The sequence below is a fragment of the Pseudopipra pipra genome, chromosome Z, assembly GCF_036250125.1.
Source record: "Pseudopipra pipra isolate bDixPip1 chromosome Z, bDixPip1.hap1, whole genome shotgun sequence".
Taxonomy (NCBI): Eukaryota; Metazoa; Chordata; class Aves; order Passeriformes; family Pipridae; genus Pseudopipra; species Pseudopipra pipra.
Window position 1 is genome coordinate 18,845,394 of NC_087581.1, and position 17,523 is coordinate 18,862,916.

Genomic DNA, 17,523 nt, shown 5'->3' on the forward strand with positions numbered 1-17,523 from the left:
TCAGAGCTAGTATTTTAATAAGGGAGGTTAAAATACAGCAGGAGGATAGCTATACAAGCAGTATGAAGCAAAAAGTAGTCAATGTTCATGCATAACAGCGCACACTGGGTTCTGTATTCATGCCTATTATCAGTTGTGTGGGTAAAATGAACAATTTTCACTTAAAACCACAAAAGATGTAACATTTTTTTTATTTAACATTTAATTGTGCTAAAAAAGGCAATTGCACTGGAACTTAGATTGGTCCCCCCTTCCTCTCCCATGCGTCCTTACATTACCTTTAAAACTCATCATAAAATCACATCAAAACCATTCTATAAAAGCTATGACATGAAAACCATTCTGTGATAGTATACAACCCTTTAGTTTTCTATCTACTGAAAAATCATTAAAGTTCCTATATCAATAAATGGCAGTCTGGTTAATAAAAGACATTAATTTTCAAGTGTATAGTCACTACAGATATGCAAAAGCAGAATTGTTGTACTCAAAGTCCACAATAACAATAGCTACAGAAAAGACCGGGATTACACAGAATGACAGCATTGAGTCAGAAGGAAGCCCTCAACTGACATAACTTAGAAGCTGTAGCAATCAACAGAACAGAGACCTGTTACAAGCCTTGATAAACTAGGTCTGAAAAAGCGAAGACAGATACTGTTAGGAAACATAGCATAACACAATATGGGTCATGTGGGAAGCATGTAGTGGTAAAGCTGCACACTCAACCTCTGCAGCACTTTGCACAGAAAGATGTTTCAGCTTTCCCAACTGTTTATCTCAAAGCCAATACATTTGTTTGCAAAGGCACATTCTTGAGCAGACACTTCTCTGTTATTTCCAAATTTCTTCAAGGCCATGTACAGGGGGTGCTGTGTTACTCTGAATTTTGCGTCTTCAGCATACAGCAAAATACTAAAGGAAATTAAGAAGACTTCAGGCAATCTAAGAAATCTAAAACACAGAAGTAATATATAAAGTATAATTTTTAAAGTAAAAAAGACTGTTAAACATCTTTACATTGTCTATTACTTGAATTTCTTTCTTATAAAAGCAGCTGAAACAAAAATTCCACAATGCACATCTTGTTATAAAACAGAAGGCCAACTTAAGCAGGCAAAGTTGAGAAGTTAAGCAGTTAAAGAGATTTTTTTTTTTAAGAGACTTTTTTCTTTTGCCATATTTCACACTCTTCAATAAAATAGAAAAAAATCATAAAACAAGAAGTGATTGACAATATAAAAGAAATCTATTATGATGCCTAAGTATATCCTATGTCTGGATTAAGAGTACTGGTGTTGTTTTGTTTTTAAGTACATATGTAGGTCACACTATTTGTGAAAAGCTTCTAGGCGCATTCTGTTTGGATCTTCTGGATGTCTCAGGGCCATTCCAAATCGCAGCAGCAGCTCAATGTAAGGTGGCCAAAACGACTCATTGATTGTTACATAAGGTTCATGTGGTGTGGCCATTAATTTATTTATCAGAATCTGGAAGACCAAAAGGATAAGATTTAGGAAATAAACAAACAGCTAGATTTTTATCTCCTTTAACCAAATCTATACAAATTCCTGTAATGTAGGCAATATAAGAAATACTGACTACAGGAGAAATACAAGACCTGTTCAAAGTAGAAGCAAAGAACTTCCAATTAACTTCATTGCATCATTTTTTATGTAAAAATTAGAACCAGAATTCTCCTTTTATTGAGAATAAATATAGACTAAATTCCTTATCTAAATAGAGAATTCGTTAATAGAGTTAAAAACAAAATCAGTTTTGACATACATTTTCAGTTCATGGAGACAGTGTTTATGCCCTCATAATATTGCTCATCGGGAATATTGCACACATTACAGATTAAGTAATCTTACCCATCCCAGGGTGCTCTCTCTATTGATCCCAGATATTTAATCTTTCCACTCAGAGGTTCTAAATGTTATACTTTCCCAATTTCAGTAAGTACAAAATATTGTCTGCCCCTTATTGCTAAAGACAAACTCAAAATCCTTGCTACCAGACTATATTCTTTTCTCACTTGTTGCTATTTAAAAAAAACAAACTCCAAATACAAAACTGCTCCTCAGAACATTCAGAAGAATTGTTCCAGTTTTGTACGTATTTGACCCAATTATGAGAATTTACTCCAAATGCATTATTTGAGATGAATTTTTACTTAGTCTCTTCTGTCATCTGATATTCCAAAATAGCCTTTAGGCTGTAACATTTATAGCTGTATGTAAGAAAACACTTTTCAATTTTAACAGGGACTTCAAGCTAGAACCACATCACTCAACAAATAAAAACCTCCCAGAAAACAAAGATAACGGACACTGACACTTTAGGCCAAGACAGTTAAAATTAAAAACAAATCTGAATTTTTCAAAGTAGTATGTTCCTCCAAATGGAAATCAGGTATTACTTGGATGTGTTCACATTTTAAGGAGATTAACAATAACATCAAATATGAAGGGCAATTTTTAAGCATTAGAAGAACTTTAAAATTCTAATTCCACGAGAAACTGTGCCAATTCTAAATTCTGATCTGTTTTCAAGCTCTGCCTAATTTGACATTAAAAGGTACGCTCAGATATCTGAAGCATGTAAAATTATTTTGATGATGCAAGCACAAAGCCTGGGTTTTAAACTAAAGTACAACAATGTCATAGTGATCAGATAACAGCATCTTAGTACCAGAAAGTTTTTATCCATTACGTTGTGCCTCAGAAAAAAACTTTTTCCCTCAGGGACATTTTATATACATAGATGCTCTGAACTGTTTGAAGAGAAAGGATAGAGGAGGAATAAGAAACTTCACTTCAAATGCTACATTTAAGGCAAGAAGGAAAATTATGCTTTGTAATTCAAATTCATAGATTGCACTGTAATTAAAAACTTACACAAAGCACTTATAAATTAGAAATGCATTAATTGGACCGGTTTCCTCATATGAGAAGATAATCATGCATGGGACTACATATTAGTTGGTCCTTCTGAGATTACACATGAACTGATTCTTCTAGAACTGTTACTGCATTAAGTTCAGAAAAATTTTTATTGAAACAGTACAAAATATAGTGTGAAATGGACCAATTTTTTTGTTAAGCACTGTATTTTTCTCTCCTAATATGAGCCACTAAGGCGCATAAAACTTCTTTAAACTAAACATTATAAAATCAAGAAATAAGAGATAACCACACTCCAGCTTGAACTGAAGATTATTGCCACAGCTCTTGTAAAAATTGGGGTTTTATTTTGATAGGAATTAAAACAGAAAACTGACTTATCTGAATATCTCTTCTTTCAGTTTAAAACCATTCCCCCTTGTCCTATCACTATCTACCTGTATAAAAAGTTGCTCTCTCTCTTTTTTACAGGCCCCCTTTTAGTACTGGAAGGTTGCAATGAGGTCTCCCTGAAGCCTTCTTAAAGATGTAAAATTCTTAAATATTCTACATTAACTATCTTAACCAAATGCCAGATACTGTCATTCATCTTAGTAATATTAATAAATGCACACCACTTTATTGCTATTGTTATTATTATTATTATTATATGATCTGAGTATTGAAAAATCCTCCAAATCTCTACATAATAAAACTATCTTACCTCTAAAATGTCTTGCAATGCTAGCAGTTCTACAGCTGGCTCTGAAGAAAAGTTCTGGAAAGATAAACATCCCCACAGCCAAATTAACAAAACCTCAAACTAGTAAGGAAAGATGTTAATTGACAAATGAAAATAATCACACAATTATTTGATTGCATAGTGCACAACAGATGAAAACTTTTACTTAGATTTAGTCATGACAGAAATACAAGGTAGTATTTAAAACTAGTTTTAAAACCAGTTCAAAATCCTACACTTCAAATGTAACTTTTTTTTAATTATTAAAAGAGATTAATCTTAAGTGATCATGTTTCTGTTTGTGTTTATGTTTAAATAAAACCAAGTACATCACATTTATAATGTAGTATAGTGCAGAACCTTCTATGAATATGAATATGTTAGGGAAAAAATGTTTTTCATGATAATTCATAAATATTTACAATACAAATTTGACAAAACTCAAGACTTCATTTCATAGTGCCTTAATATTTTTTCATGACTTGCCAATGAATATTTATTCACTCTTACTTTAAATTCAATTTTGACAATAATCAAAAATCTGGAAGGGGGAAGGTGATGATAAAATATTATTAAAAAATTACTTGTTTTCCTTTGTAGCAAGCAAATCAAGCCATTTGTCTATACACCAATAGAGATTCCTTAGGTAGCAATGCTACTGGATCTGCTTGTGCTGTTGCATGGTGAACCTGACTGTTTAATTTTTCAGTTTTATCCTTTTTACCCTTCCACTTCACTTTCAAAAAATTAAGTAGGTGCCAGCACTGGCACCTGCTTACTCAGCATTGCTATTGAGTATGTCAGTTAAGTCCTAAGATATTAATAGCTGTGCTGGACCTTATAGGAACTTCTGGAACAGAAGAATACAAGCAAGAAAGAAAAACTTTTAAAAAGCAAGTTCTGGCACCTTTTTTTCAGTCACACTTTGTAATATTATCACCTTCAGAGTCAGAAGGGGGACACACTGCCTGCTCCATGGCAATGTTGCAAACCATGGAGGCTCAATAATGCCTATCTTTGTGCCTTTATCTTGATACTTGGCTGAGGAAATAGACTTACACTAAGTGAAAAACGTTCCTTAGAGCAAACATAAGGATACTTCACAGCCTCGGCTGTTTTATTTCCCTGGTCAAAAATACTACTTTGTAACTTAAGGTAGTGGGTTCAATATTCATGTTTCAAAGCTGAAATCAGATTATGACTTCAGCAATTATTAAAATTGATTGTATACAAAGAATAATATCCTAAGGATATTAGTGTGAAGAGGTTTGCACTCTAACAGAACTAGCAAACATATTTTGCTAGGTTTATCATACACATTGTATACTTCGTAAAATTATTTTACTTATATATTTTGTCACCGATACAATAAGTGCCTTTAATTAATTAATGATTATAAAGTCAATTTAAGCAAGATGTGCAGCATTTAGTTATTTAACCTGAAAGGCACCTTCTTCTCCCTTTTGTTAGATAGATTCGCATAAAGAATATTCCTCAACTTATGACTTTTCATATTCTTCTCTTGAAAAAAAAAAGAAGTCCTTTTTTATCTAAGATTTAAAATGCAAGCTAATTCTTACCACAGTCACTACCTATATTAAAGGTGTTGGACTATAGCAAGGGAAGCTAACCTGGGCTGCTGTGACCCAGTCTTCACTCGCACTCCCAATCCCAGATGCATGTGCCTGCTGAAAAAAGGGTGGAACTTGACCAGCGAGGCTTCTAGCAGTTCACACTACTGTGCAGCTGTGTCCTGCAAATGTCAGCCCCAGGTATTTTTCTCATACAGGACTACTGCGAACATAAGATGTTTCCACAAAGTGCAGTTTACGGGGGACCTGTAGTTAAGCCACTGAGACCCAAATGAGTCAAACAATATAGAAGAAACTGAATTCACAAGGAGTGAAAAGAAAGAAAAAGACATGTCAGAAAACAAACTGTGTTTAAGAGTTCAGGAAATGCATAAATAAAAGTTAAACTAAGGAAAGATAAAACCTTGTGCTGAAATACTTCAAAATAACTTTTTTGTTTTAGTAAAAGTGATTGGTGACAGCCAACATGCCTTCATTGAAGACCAACTGCACCCAACAAATTTGGTGGCCTTTTATGATGGAGTTATAGTGTTGCTGGAGAACGGAAGAGCAACTAATGTCATCTACTCGGACTTGTGCAAAGCATTTGACATCCTTGCATCCAAAGCATGACATCCTTGTCTCTAAATTGGAGAGACTGAGAGCAAAATGTGTCATATTTACTAACAGTGGGAAACGAAGGCATTGGTATGCAGAAAAACTAAGATTAAACAAAATAAGATGTTTGAATAATACATTGAAAAAGATCATCGTGTCTTGAAATCTCCACTTAGTATTTTTATATGCAAAAGATACAAAATACCTATGTGCAAAATCAAGATTTTTTTTAACTAAAAGCTTCCTCAGTTGCAAATAACAGATAGAAAGAGACAAGGGTTTAATTAGTTGCTTTGGTGATAGATGTGAGCTAGTAGTTTTGTTTATAATATTGTTTTTTACCAGGTTCCAAAAAGATCAATCCAAGTGAAAACAAATATAGAAAATGGGTATTATTAGGATAAGCCAGGGAACTGAAAAATAGTCTTACGTGAGAACATAAAAGTGTTGCTAGTTCAAACAGCAAAACAAAGAAAGAGAAGGTATAAGATTGCTGTCTAAAAATGCATCCAGAGGAATAAACACAAGAAAAAAAAAGACTATTCTAAGAAAAATACTGGTGTAAGAATATATGGATCTGTGTTAGACATGGATAAATTTAGACTGGAAGCTATGAGAGTTTCTAACCAGAGTACTGAGGTGCTAAAAAACCCCCAGTAGAAGCAGTAGTAATAAAAATTATCTGTTTTAAAATGGAGCTCAATGATAATATTAAAGGATTATATTTTGTGGTTGTCTGAAATAACAGGGAACTGGATGAAAGAATCCTTTCTGTTTCTGTCATCTTAAGTATGTCTGAAATAAAAATCAAGCCCCTGCCTTTACTTTTCAGCTTTCTCGTATCTATCAAATACTAGAGTAATAGTTTTATTTTTACTGCAGACTTTGAATTTATTATGCAAAATACTCCCTGGCTGCCTATTTTCCCTAAAGTTTTGAGATAATTTTTGGCCCAATTTGCCTGAACAAAATCTGATGGTTAACATTCTAAACTACTCTGTAATTATAAACACTTGTCCTTATTGTTCTAAAACCACTGTTAGACAATTAAAATTTGCTTTGCCAAGGAAAACAGGAATCCACTTGCCTGGCTGAGTAAAAAAGAAAATGGGCCAATTTGGATTGAACCCCCCACCATTTTCAAATTTGGCACAGCTTGCAGTTCAGTAGGAAATACAATACAGTATTATGCATTTAGAAAAGAAAATATCTAGCTAGAAACACCCTTAAATAATATAAATGAACCTGAAATATATAAATTAAACCTAAAGGATCATCCGCAAGAACTATACTTATTTCAAAATATAACTAAAGATTCTATGCTAGTGACTTTAAACAGATACTGCATCTAATTAAATAGAAATTGAACATTTTAAATTTAATAGTCATAGAAAAATCTTACCCTTTTTATGGCACTTCCATTATCCTGTGGAAGGGGAAAATGTTCATCCAGGAATTCACCCAGTGCACTCAAGAGTTCTTTCTTAAATGTCTTTAATTGCAACATTTTTTTGTGCAGTTCCTCCAATCCTCTAATTTCCAAATAGTAAAAACATAGCAATAGAGTATGAAATCAAATAAAATAATTTAAAAGTTCCTCATAAGTAAAAAACCCCCTCATATTCAGTTCTTATAAATGCAACATCTTGAATGACAGAACATAGTAGCGATATTTTCCATGTTTCAAATCTGGATTACTGAGCAATTATTTGAACTATTTAGCAAAACAAAGAGTATGTTTTATGAGTTTGTTTGTTCATTTGCTCCTGTTGATATTTGAATTCTTCAATATAAAAACTGAACAGTGTAGAAATACCTTGTTTTGTAAAGTTGTTCCACTTGGGGTTTTGTCTCTTCTTCAATTCTGTTAAGAGTATTTAGCATCTGTTCCTGTTCCTCATACCACTGCTGTTCTCTTTGAAACATGAAAAACAGTAAATGGCACAACAGAAAAATAGTTCTTCTGGGCGGTCAAAAAAAAAAAAGCTTAACAGCATTCTAAATTCCAAATTATTATATTACCTTTCCAGATCTTCTTCTAGTTGTTTATTCTTTGAACAAATTGCTGATAGCACCTTTTCAAGATCATTCTTTACTTTCTGCAACTATAAAAAAGTAAAAATGAAACTATAGTTTGCAGGTAGCCCAGTCTGTAGTATTCATTCTGTGCAAGGCTGTATCTCTAAATCTGATACAGAAGGCCAAAATGATCTGCAAATTCTTAAGAAATAAGGCTATAGTGTGACACACTATTTTAGAATCCAGTTTAAAATGCAGGAGGCTCTTTAAAACATTACTGTCACCAGTTGCTCATTAGTGTTTTATTGAAACTTTGCAAAACAACATAGTTAATTTTACCTGAAGCAGATTATGGAGCACACACATGAACTGCTCAGCTGATGAATGACTGAGGAGAAAATGTCTACAGCACCAGGGCTGTATTGTCTGAATCACTGCAACTGCTTGCAAGAATGAATCCATGCTAACTGCACTAACATAAAAACTATAGAAAACAAAGATGCTGCAGAAGAGACTAATGGCTTCCATGATTTAAATGGTCCTTGATGCTATGGACATCTGGGAGAGGAAAGAAGGAGAAATAAAACTACTGCAGCCAGAAGCTATAGGCACTGCTGAATCTAGGGAACAGTGGACTCTCACTGGGCTGGGTCATTCATTACAGAATGGGTAAGGAATACATGTTCAGGAATACATTCAGTGCAGGTGTACAGCTGCAGTGTGAGCTGCTGGTTGAGCCCCTGGTGGGCTGGAGCCAAAGCCTGAGCCAACATGCCATGAACTGCTGACCCCTTGCATAACAAAGGGCCCAGGGACCTGTGGGCCTGCCAGGAGACCTGGACACTGAGTCTCCCCAGGAGCCGATGACTCCCTGACTTTCCAGGGTTTAGACCAAAAAGGTGTAAAAGCTCAGGGTATAAATGTATAAAAGGTATAAAAGTTTTGGGTCCCTCCTCGAGGCAACCTTTGAGCTGTTATTTTGTTATTATTGCACCATTATTAAATTATGTTAAGGTTCTGGATGTCTGAGACTTTTGTGGGAAACCTGAGGTCAAGCCTCAGGTATGGATTTCTTACTCAGGAAGGCATAAGTAAGGAAACCTATCTTAAGGGCAGGTGTCAGAGGATGGGGTGAGGCTCTTTTGAGTGGTGCCCAATGATAAGACAAGGGGCAACAAGCACAAACTTGGAACACAGGAAGTTCCATCTGAAAATGAGGAAAAATTACTTTAATGGAGTAACAGGCTGCCTAGAAAGGCTGTGGAGTCCCCTTGTCTGGAGATATTCAAAAGACACCTGGACACAATCCTGTGAGGCACTTAGGGACAGGGTTTAGTGGTGGATTTGGATGGTTGGGCAGGGGCAAAATACCGTTTATTGTGTGTTACTTACTCACTGACTTGTGCAGTAAGTCAGTTTAAAAGCTCATTCATTACAACTAGAAAATTTTAGTAGTTACAATACAGGGGAAATAAACAATTAGAACAACAACAATGCCTGAAGGAAAATACACAGTATCTTAGCAGTAGTCCATCCCAAGAACAGTCATAGGAAAATGCAGCAATTTTATATAGGTTTTTCTTTTTTTTCCCCAGCAAAAGTTTATTATCTCTTAACAAACAAAAAGACTTACCTCTTCATTTCCTAATTCTAACAATACATCTGGATTGGTAGAAATTGCTGAAAAATAAAATGAATTGGTGGGTTTTTTTCACTGAATGATAAAGACTTATTTATACTGAAAAGCAGCCCAGCTAGAGAGAAACTTGTGTAGCCTCTAAAAAACAGTTTGGCTCTCAGCACCAATTTAGCCTTTTTTTGTGGTGTCCTACTGAACTAACCTACTATCATGATTCAGCAGTTTAAACTAGACTGAAAAAAGTCCAGTGCTAATGCCTCTGTTATACAGTGCAGTTATAATGCCTCTGAACTAGCCCCAGGTATATAGGCATAGGTACATAATGACTGTATATCACATTTCAATATACTTCAAGATAACCAAGCCTGATTTTTTTCAGCAGAAGGCATTCCATCAACATTACCAATGTGGGCAATCAGACTTCACCAGTCTTCCAATTCCATGTTAAACAGCCTCCAAATGCTTCACCAGGACTATAAACCCTACCATTTTTAAGAACTTAGAAAGCATGTCCCCATCCCTTCTGTTCACAAGAACAGCTACATGTAGGGAGATGAAAGGCCTAGCAATATCAATATTCTAAATCTAACACTGAGCAACGACAGTACTTAAGGGAAAGCATGGTACAATTTAAGAATATGGAAATGTTTCCCCAGAATGCTTCTGCAAAATGCAGCGATTTATGGATCATGGATTTTCAGAATAAAAAGTGAACTGTTGTATTTTACAGCCTTGAGTGCACTCCAGTCAATTATCACTTCCATGTCAACTTAAACCATCTGTATACAAGTATGACTTTTTTTGAAAGTGAACTATTTGAACATACTAACAGGAGACATGAAAGCTACTCTAACAGATTTGAATCTTAATATGACAGGGATTTTTTGGTGAAAGTTTGGGCTTCAAATCTCTTAATCTTAAAAATAATTATTTAAATAAAAGCTTTTCCTTTAACAAAAAGGAAAACCCTTACCCCTTTCCTGAAAGCACTAAACATCTCCTAAATACATACTCTTGATTTAATAAATTTAGAAAAGTACTTTTTTTGTCATGTTACAGTTTTTACCTCAACAAATTTTGAGAAGCCTTAGATGAGTAGTTTTAAAAGCAGTGTTTGTTCTGAGATGAAAATGAGAAAAATTACTGAGTTAAAAATACACAAAATTACATGTCCCAGTAAAATCCCTTTTACTTAGGTAATTAGTGTTTCTAAATATTGACACAAAATTTGACTAGTACGCTGCCAAATTAAGCTTAAGAGCTGCAGGAGGTAGTGGTCTGTGCTATTATTAGAACAATACTTCTTTAATTACATGAATATCCTACAACCCATGATAAAACTCATTGGTAAACTTTTATTCCCATTAACTGGTGTATTTGAAGAAACCCATACAACTCTTCCTCCTGCAACTTCCTGCTGACATGATTATTATAAGCCCTCACTTATCAATTATTATCAATCTCTACTATTGGCTTCTAACACTTCCTCATTTTTAGATACCTAATCCTGAGTTCGTGCTTCCTGTTCAATTCATATTGAGTGAGTATGAGAATAGAAGGCCACATCTTCCTGGGAAAGAACCACTAACTGTAATTTAGTGCAGGAACAATGTAGATCTGAGACACTGGGGCAACACATTTACAGCTGACATTGTAAAGTCACTGGTTGTTTTATCTACTAACAGTTAAAGCTTTTTCAGTTGTAGAATCATTACACTTGCAAAAATCAAATGTCAGACAGAACTGTCTAGTGATACACAGCACAATTACTAAGCAAAATACTACCAGATGCTAGGAAAGTAAAAGCCACTACCATGCACATGTTTAGAGAAACTCCTATTAAAACAAAACAAAAAGGCATTTGGCAGAATACTGTTATTTTGCAAAGAAAAATAGAAATTATGCAGAGACCATGACTGTTTTATACGGTTTAAAACACAATTGTTTTCATTTCCTTAGTTTGCAAAGGTGAAAGTTAAATTCTATTTTTATAAGCCAAATGCTTTTTAAAAAGTTTAAATTCAGCTGATTTAGCAGATCTAGAGCTACATAAATAGCAGCAGAAATGGAGAAAGAACAAGAGACCAAAGTATAAGCTTCGCAAAAATAAAATTTGCATTGTGAACTCAAGTCTGTTTGCCAATATTGTGCTCAAAAAAATGTAGAACTGGCAAGTTATAACCTCTGAAAATAAGGTTTAAAATTGAAATGCTGACAGGCCCTCATTTACAGGAAATTAACTGGCCACTATTAAAAGCAGAAACCAAAGTAACAAGACAGCCTGACATTCATGCTCTATTAGTAAAGCGTATGAAATCAGTATTTCTGCTATTTTCATTTAGATAATTTCAGATAATGCTTTCAATTAAGTAATTCAAGACAAACAGTAGATAGACAAAAGCCAAGATGGACAGACAACTAAGCAAAGTAGACTCATCTTCATACAAGCATTATAACTATATATATTCAAATTCTTAGCAGCAATTTCTTTTTAGTTCCCTTGGAAAGGTAGCCAAAAAGGCAAAGCTGTGGCTGCAAAATATTATTTGCATTACAATATGCATAGATAATTTCTCTATTAAAAAATTAATAATAAATATTATAGTCTGGGAACAAGTAAGAATAGTTCAACAAAGCAAGCCAGCAAGCCAAAAAAATAGGTCAAGCCCTAAGAATATTTTAAGCCAATAGCTTAAAGTTTAATATACGTATTTTAGTAAGGAAATTTAACAATCCCAGGTATTTCACCCAGATAAAAACTAAGTGCTTTCAATTAATTTGCTTTAAGCCAGCATCTTATTCATGAATAGCAGCAGGGAACCAGTACATCCTAAATTCATTCAATGCCATACACTTTTGGTCTACATACCTCTCAGAAGTATTTGAGGCTGACAATTCTTAGACAGGCTTACAAAGCTGAACTACTAATTTATTCTAATAGGGCAAAAGTATCTTTTTATAAGAAAGAAAAACTATTTTTTCCCAGCTTCTCTCATGATATGCAGCAAGTACATGGACTTTGAAAGAAGCTGGAGAACTGCCTCTAATGTTGATCTGAAAAGGCATTTTGATTTGGCCAAATGACAAAACATTGGAATTCACCATGGGCTGTCTAAAACACATTCCTATCATTTTGTAAACACTAAAAACCCAAGTCTCTTCTGGCTTAAAAATATTTAAATGAGCCAATGTATTAATTTAAAGACTAACTGGTAAGTTTTACTGGGTTGACAGGTGCTAACAGGTCCTTGACAGGAGACGTAACAGTGAGTGCTACCAGTATACTAATGACAGTGTAGTGTGAACTGTTTTAAGAGTCTCCAAATGGGACATCTGAAAACACAGATTACTTTACTCGCACTTCAGTTTTGAATGGTTTTATTTCCAGTCTCTGACCACATCAGCCTTGTGAGAGAGTGAAATCAGTCAGCACTGATGCTTATGTAAAAAGAAAACTTTGAAGAACTGAGGAATTTATACCTTTTAACTGATAATGCTTAACAAATTTAAAAAATCACTTGTGGTTTGTGCTTTGCAGGATCAGTAAGTGTCCTGGATTTCTGTTTTGTTAAAATAAAACCATCTTATCTTGAGCTGAAATCTCTAATCCCTGTTAAATCCAAAACAGGTATTTTATTATGGTGTAATGGGCTTAACACTAAACGTCTACTCCAAAGTTTCAACTAATACATCATAATACAACATACTTGTGTGAAGTATTAGTAAAAAAAAAAATCAGAGGAGGTATGGTTAAAACTATACCTGGGCAAATAATTGTTAGCTTATTAGCAATACTTGCAAAGATTAAAAAAATGTAATAGATTCTTAAAAGACAAGATGAAGACAATATTTTTTGACAAAGTAGTTCTGTTCTAAAAAGGAAACACAAATGAAAGATGGAGAAGAAACAATCACACAGAGAACAACATGAAGGAGGGTAACAGCATAATGGACTTTCGTTATTTTGTTAGATTTGCTAACAGTTGTGTTTCCACTTAACTGACTGATGAATGGTGGCATAAATCATGCATTTATTTGTGCAGAATTATAAGATCAGGTTATAGAGGAAATCACTTTTAAGTCAACTTAGAGCTGAAGTGCAAAAAGAATAAAGAAATGAAACATACAAGCTACTGTGCGAAATATTTAATTTTTAAGTATACGAAAACACAATCAGCATCCTTTACAGGGAAACAGTTACTTACTTTCAGGACTTCTCTCATGGCACTCTTGATAATCTACTATTAAAGCTTTCCATTGCAGCATTAACAAGGCAAGCTGTGTAACAAGAAAAGAAGCATCTCTTAAAGTGTTAAATTGCACTGGTGCAAAATGACGTAGAACAGGATAGAAGTTAAATTAATAAGTTCATACAGTAGAAAACAGAAGAGCATCTACAACAATAGAACACTTATTCCTTCAAAATATTTTAAAATCACTTGCAGAGATCAAAAACATTTATATTATTTTTTCAAAATGGGGAAATGAGAAGGAGTCAGAGTTGGCATTTTTCCCCTAATTTTCTTTGCAATGACTACAACTAAAGAGGAGCTACTAGAAGCAATAACAAATACTTCACATCCTGACTTCTCCTTCATGGCTGAACTTGCTCATCCCACAGCTGGACAACATGTCCAGAAGGATACTATGATGGACAGTATCAGAATGACACTTTTCAAGAAGAAATTACGTAGGCACTAATTAGGAAATAGTCCAAATAGGTATTGAAGTTACACACCTCTCCATTTTGCTGCCTATGTTAATCATTCATCAGTTGTGTGCTTCAAAGTTAGTAAATCTGTCCTTATCTTGACCTATGAGGTTTCAGTTATATTTCCTTTCCAATGTCCAAGTGAGGAGGAATAAGCAGCTTTAGTGGGCACCTGGTGGCAAGACAGGGTCAAACCCACCACAGATGCACTGAGGGTCCTAAGGGAACTGGCAAATAAAGTGGCAAAGCCACCATCCATCATATTTGAAAAGTCACAGCAGTCTGCTGAAGTTTCTGAATGTAAAAGGGTACACATAACCCTTATTTTTAGAAACAGAAAAAGAAAGATCCAGGGAACTACAGATTTGTCAGTCTCACCTCTGTGCTGAGCAAGATCATGGAGCAGATCCTCCTGTAAAATATGCTGAAGCACGTGGAAGATGAGAAGGTGATTGGTATTAGGCAATGTGACTTCACTAAGGGCAAATTGTGCCTGACAAATTTGGTGGCCTCCTATAACAGGATTACAGCATTGGTGGATAAGGGCAGAGCTACTGATGTAATCTACCTGGATTTGTGCAAGGCATTTGACACTGTCCTGCACGACATCCTTGTCACTCAACTGGACAGACACAGATCTGACAGACAGATCACTCAGTGGGTAAGAACTGGCTGGATGGTTACTGTCAGAGGGGCAGTCAACAGTTCAATGTCCAGGCAAAGACCAGTGATGAGTGGCAATCCTCAGGGGTTGTTTTAGAGACCAGCACTGTGTAACATCTTTGTTGGCAATGTGGACAGTGGGATCGAGTGCTGCCTCAGCAAGTTTGCTGACACCAAGCTCTGTGATGCAGCCAACATGCTGGAGGGAAGGGATGCCATCCAGAGGGACCTGGATGGCTGGGCCTGTGCAAAACATGAAGTTCAACAAGACCACACACAAAGTCCTGTACCTAGGGTCAGGGCAAGCCCTGGTATCAATACAGGCTGGGGAATGAATGGATTGCAAGTAGCCCTGTCAAGAAAGACCTGGGGATCCTGGTGGATGGAAAGCTGGATATGACCCAGCAATGTGCTCTTGCAGCCCAGAAAGACAACCATGTCCTGGGCTGCACCAAAAGCAGTGTGGCCACCAGGCTGAGGGAGGGGATTCTGCCCCTCTACTCCACTCTGGTGAGACCCCACCTGAAGTGCTGCAACATCTCTCCTCCTCCGAAGAGAGGCTAGGAGAGTTGACATTGTTCAGCCTGGAGAAGGCTCCAGAAAGACCTTAGGGCAGCCTTGCACTACCTGAATGGTATTTGCAGGCCTAAAAGAAAGCTGGAGAGGGACTACTTACATGAGCATTGTAGTGATAGGGCAAGGGGCAATGGTCTTAAGCCGAGAGAGGACAGGTTTAGATTAGATATTAGGAAGAAATTTTTTACTGTGAGAGTGCAGAGACACTGGAGCAGGTTGCCCAGAGAAACTGCGGATGCCTCATCCTAGAAGGGTTCCAGACCAGGGCTTTGAGCAACCTGATCTAGTAAAAGTATCCCTGCCTATGCCAGGGGTGCTGAAAATAGATGATCTTTAAGGTCCCTTCCAACGCAAGCCACTCTATGATTCTATGGTCTTTATAGAAAACAAAGTATTTAGTGGAAAATAAAAAAAACCAAACAACTGTCTTACCTTGGTATCTGATTTTAGCAGTGTTTCTATTCCTAGAAGCATTATCTTGCTTTGACACTGGGTAGAAAGGAAACAAAACACAAGCAATGTTTGTTTACTCTTCCCTTTTGTAACAACAGAACACAATGCTTAGAAAGTTGAACATAACTTTTTAAATATAGGAATAAAAGAGTTGTGACTTGGATCCCACCACATCCCTTAGATCCTTACCCAGAACAGCAAATTAAGAAATATTTTGAAATCGCACCACAGTAAAGCAGAACTTAATTAACTGGAAAGCAGAAAAGTAGCAGCTAAAAAAAAGATGTATCATTTGAGTAAGAAGGCAAATTATGAGGGAAAAGTTCATATCGGGAAAGGCACTGATCATGTGAAGAACACGAGAAACTGGGAAGAGAGTCATGCACAAGGCTGAACAGGGAAGCTGCTGAGAAGTTAACACACTTTCTGCTACTCCTCTGGCTCTCCGAAGAGATTAATCCCATTTTAATACACATTTTTAGGTTAAAGTCATTTAGGGCAGTATACTGCACCCTTCAGAAGTGGTCTGACTTTCAGAAGTGCACTACATCAGCTCCCATGATTGCAATGGGAAGTATATGCAGTCTGAAATTCAGGCCACCACAGATATCCAAGGCTTCAACAGGAGACATCTGCTGAACACTTTCTTGTTTCATAACTGTCAGCAATTCAACCTATCCCATGACAGGGCAAGATGTACTCTACTCAACAGTAAGCAGTACTTTGGAAACCTTGTTGTTAATGTCTGGAAACCAAAACACAACACAGGATTTCTCCTACAAAAACTACTAATGACGTCACACAACCATTTGAACATTACATTGTAACCATATACCCACGATCCCACTCAATGACTATTAGTTGTTTAAACTTCTTTCTGAAACATGCGTATTCAGAATGAAAAATCAAAGTACTGAAAATCCTACTATTTTTATCAACTTCCAAAAATAACAGACATTATTACTTCCTGTATTATTCTGGGGATGATGGGAATGAGATACAAGATATCTAAGACTTTTAATTAAATTCAAAATAATAAGCATTCTAACTTCCCTTCTAATTTGAAAATTTCAAAGAAAAGTTCAGGTCCTCCAAACACAACTTCAGAAACCCAGACAGAGAATTCCCTGACACCTTAGTATCTTTAAATCTAATTATGTAAAATTATTGCACTGTGAGTTGTCTGTATGTTGTTCTACTTTAAGTTCAGAAATACCTTTACTTCCGTTTTTGAAATTTTACTGCTTTGAACCTACAACTCAGAACTCAAGCAGATAGCATTTAAAATTGAGCGTAGCAATTAAGACTGAAAATATAATTTAGAAGATGACCTTTCATGAGACTTGGCAGAATCTTATAGAATGCACAGCATTCCCTCAGAACTGACAGAAATTTATCTTTCCTGGGATTCCTTAAATAAAACTAATCTGCCCTAAAATGTTATTATTAGCATATTGTACAGCATATTGTACCATATATCAGAGAGATATAAATTTTAACCATGATGATATAACCATCAGTTTGGATAAGCATTTGCAAACATCTTTGTCCTTTTATGCCTCTCCTCCGATTCTCTCCTTTAAGCTATAAACTACTTGTGAACAGCACTGGAATCCCATCTTGTGTGAGGCTAGAGAAGGATCTCA

At 35.6% G+C, this 17,523-nt stretch overlaps 1 protein-coding gene across 5 annotated transcripts in view; it reads right to left on the minus strand.

Moving 5' to 3' along the window:
- CENPK (centromere protein K) overlaps window positions 1–17,523 on the minus strand; it is a 22,322-nt gene continuing 4,799 nt past the window's right edge. For 4 of the 5 annotated variants that reach the window (XM_064641934.1, XM_064641930.1, XM_064641931.1 and 1 more), the window contains exons 3-10: window positions 15,857–15,913; window positions 13,680–13,752; window positions 9,469–9,515; window positions 7,839–7,921; window positions 7,633–7,731; window positions 7,219–7,348; window positions 3,610–3,663; window positions 1–1,490 (exon numbers count right to left, since the gene is read on the minus strand). In XM_064641934.1, the coding sequence (XP_064498004.1) occupies window positions 1,332–1,490; window positions 3,610–3,663; window positions 7,219–7,348; window positions 7,633–7,731; window positions 7,839–7,921; window positions 9,469–9,515; window positions 13,680–13,752; window positions 15,857–15,913 (702 nt within the window). In that variant the 3' untranslated portion in view covers window positions 1–1,331. The remainder of the gene's footprint in view (window positions 1,491–3,609; window positions 3,664–7,218; window positions 7,349–7,632; window positions 7,732–7,838; window positions 7,922–9,468; window positions 9,516–13,679; window positions 13,753–15,856; window positions 15,914–17,523) is intronic. The other variant, XM_064641933.1, reaches the window with a different exon arrangement.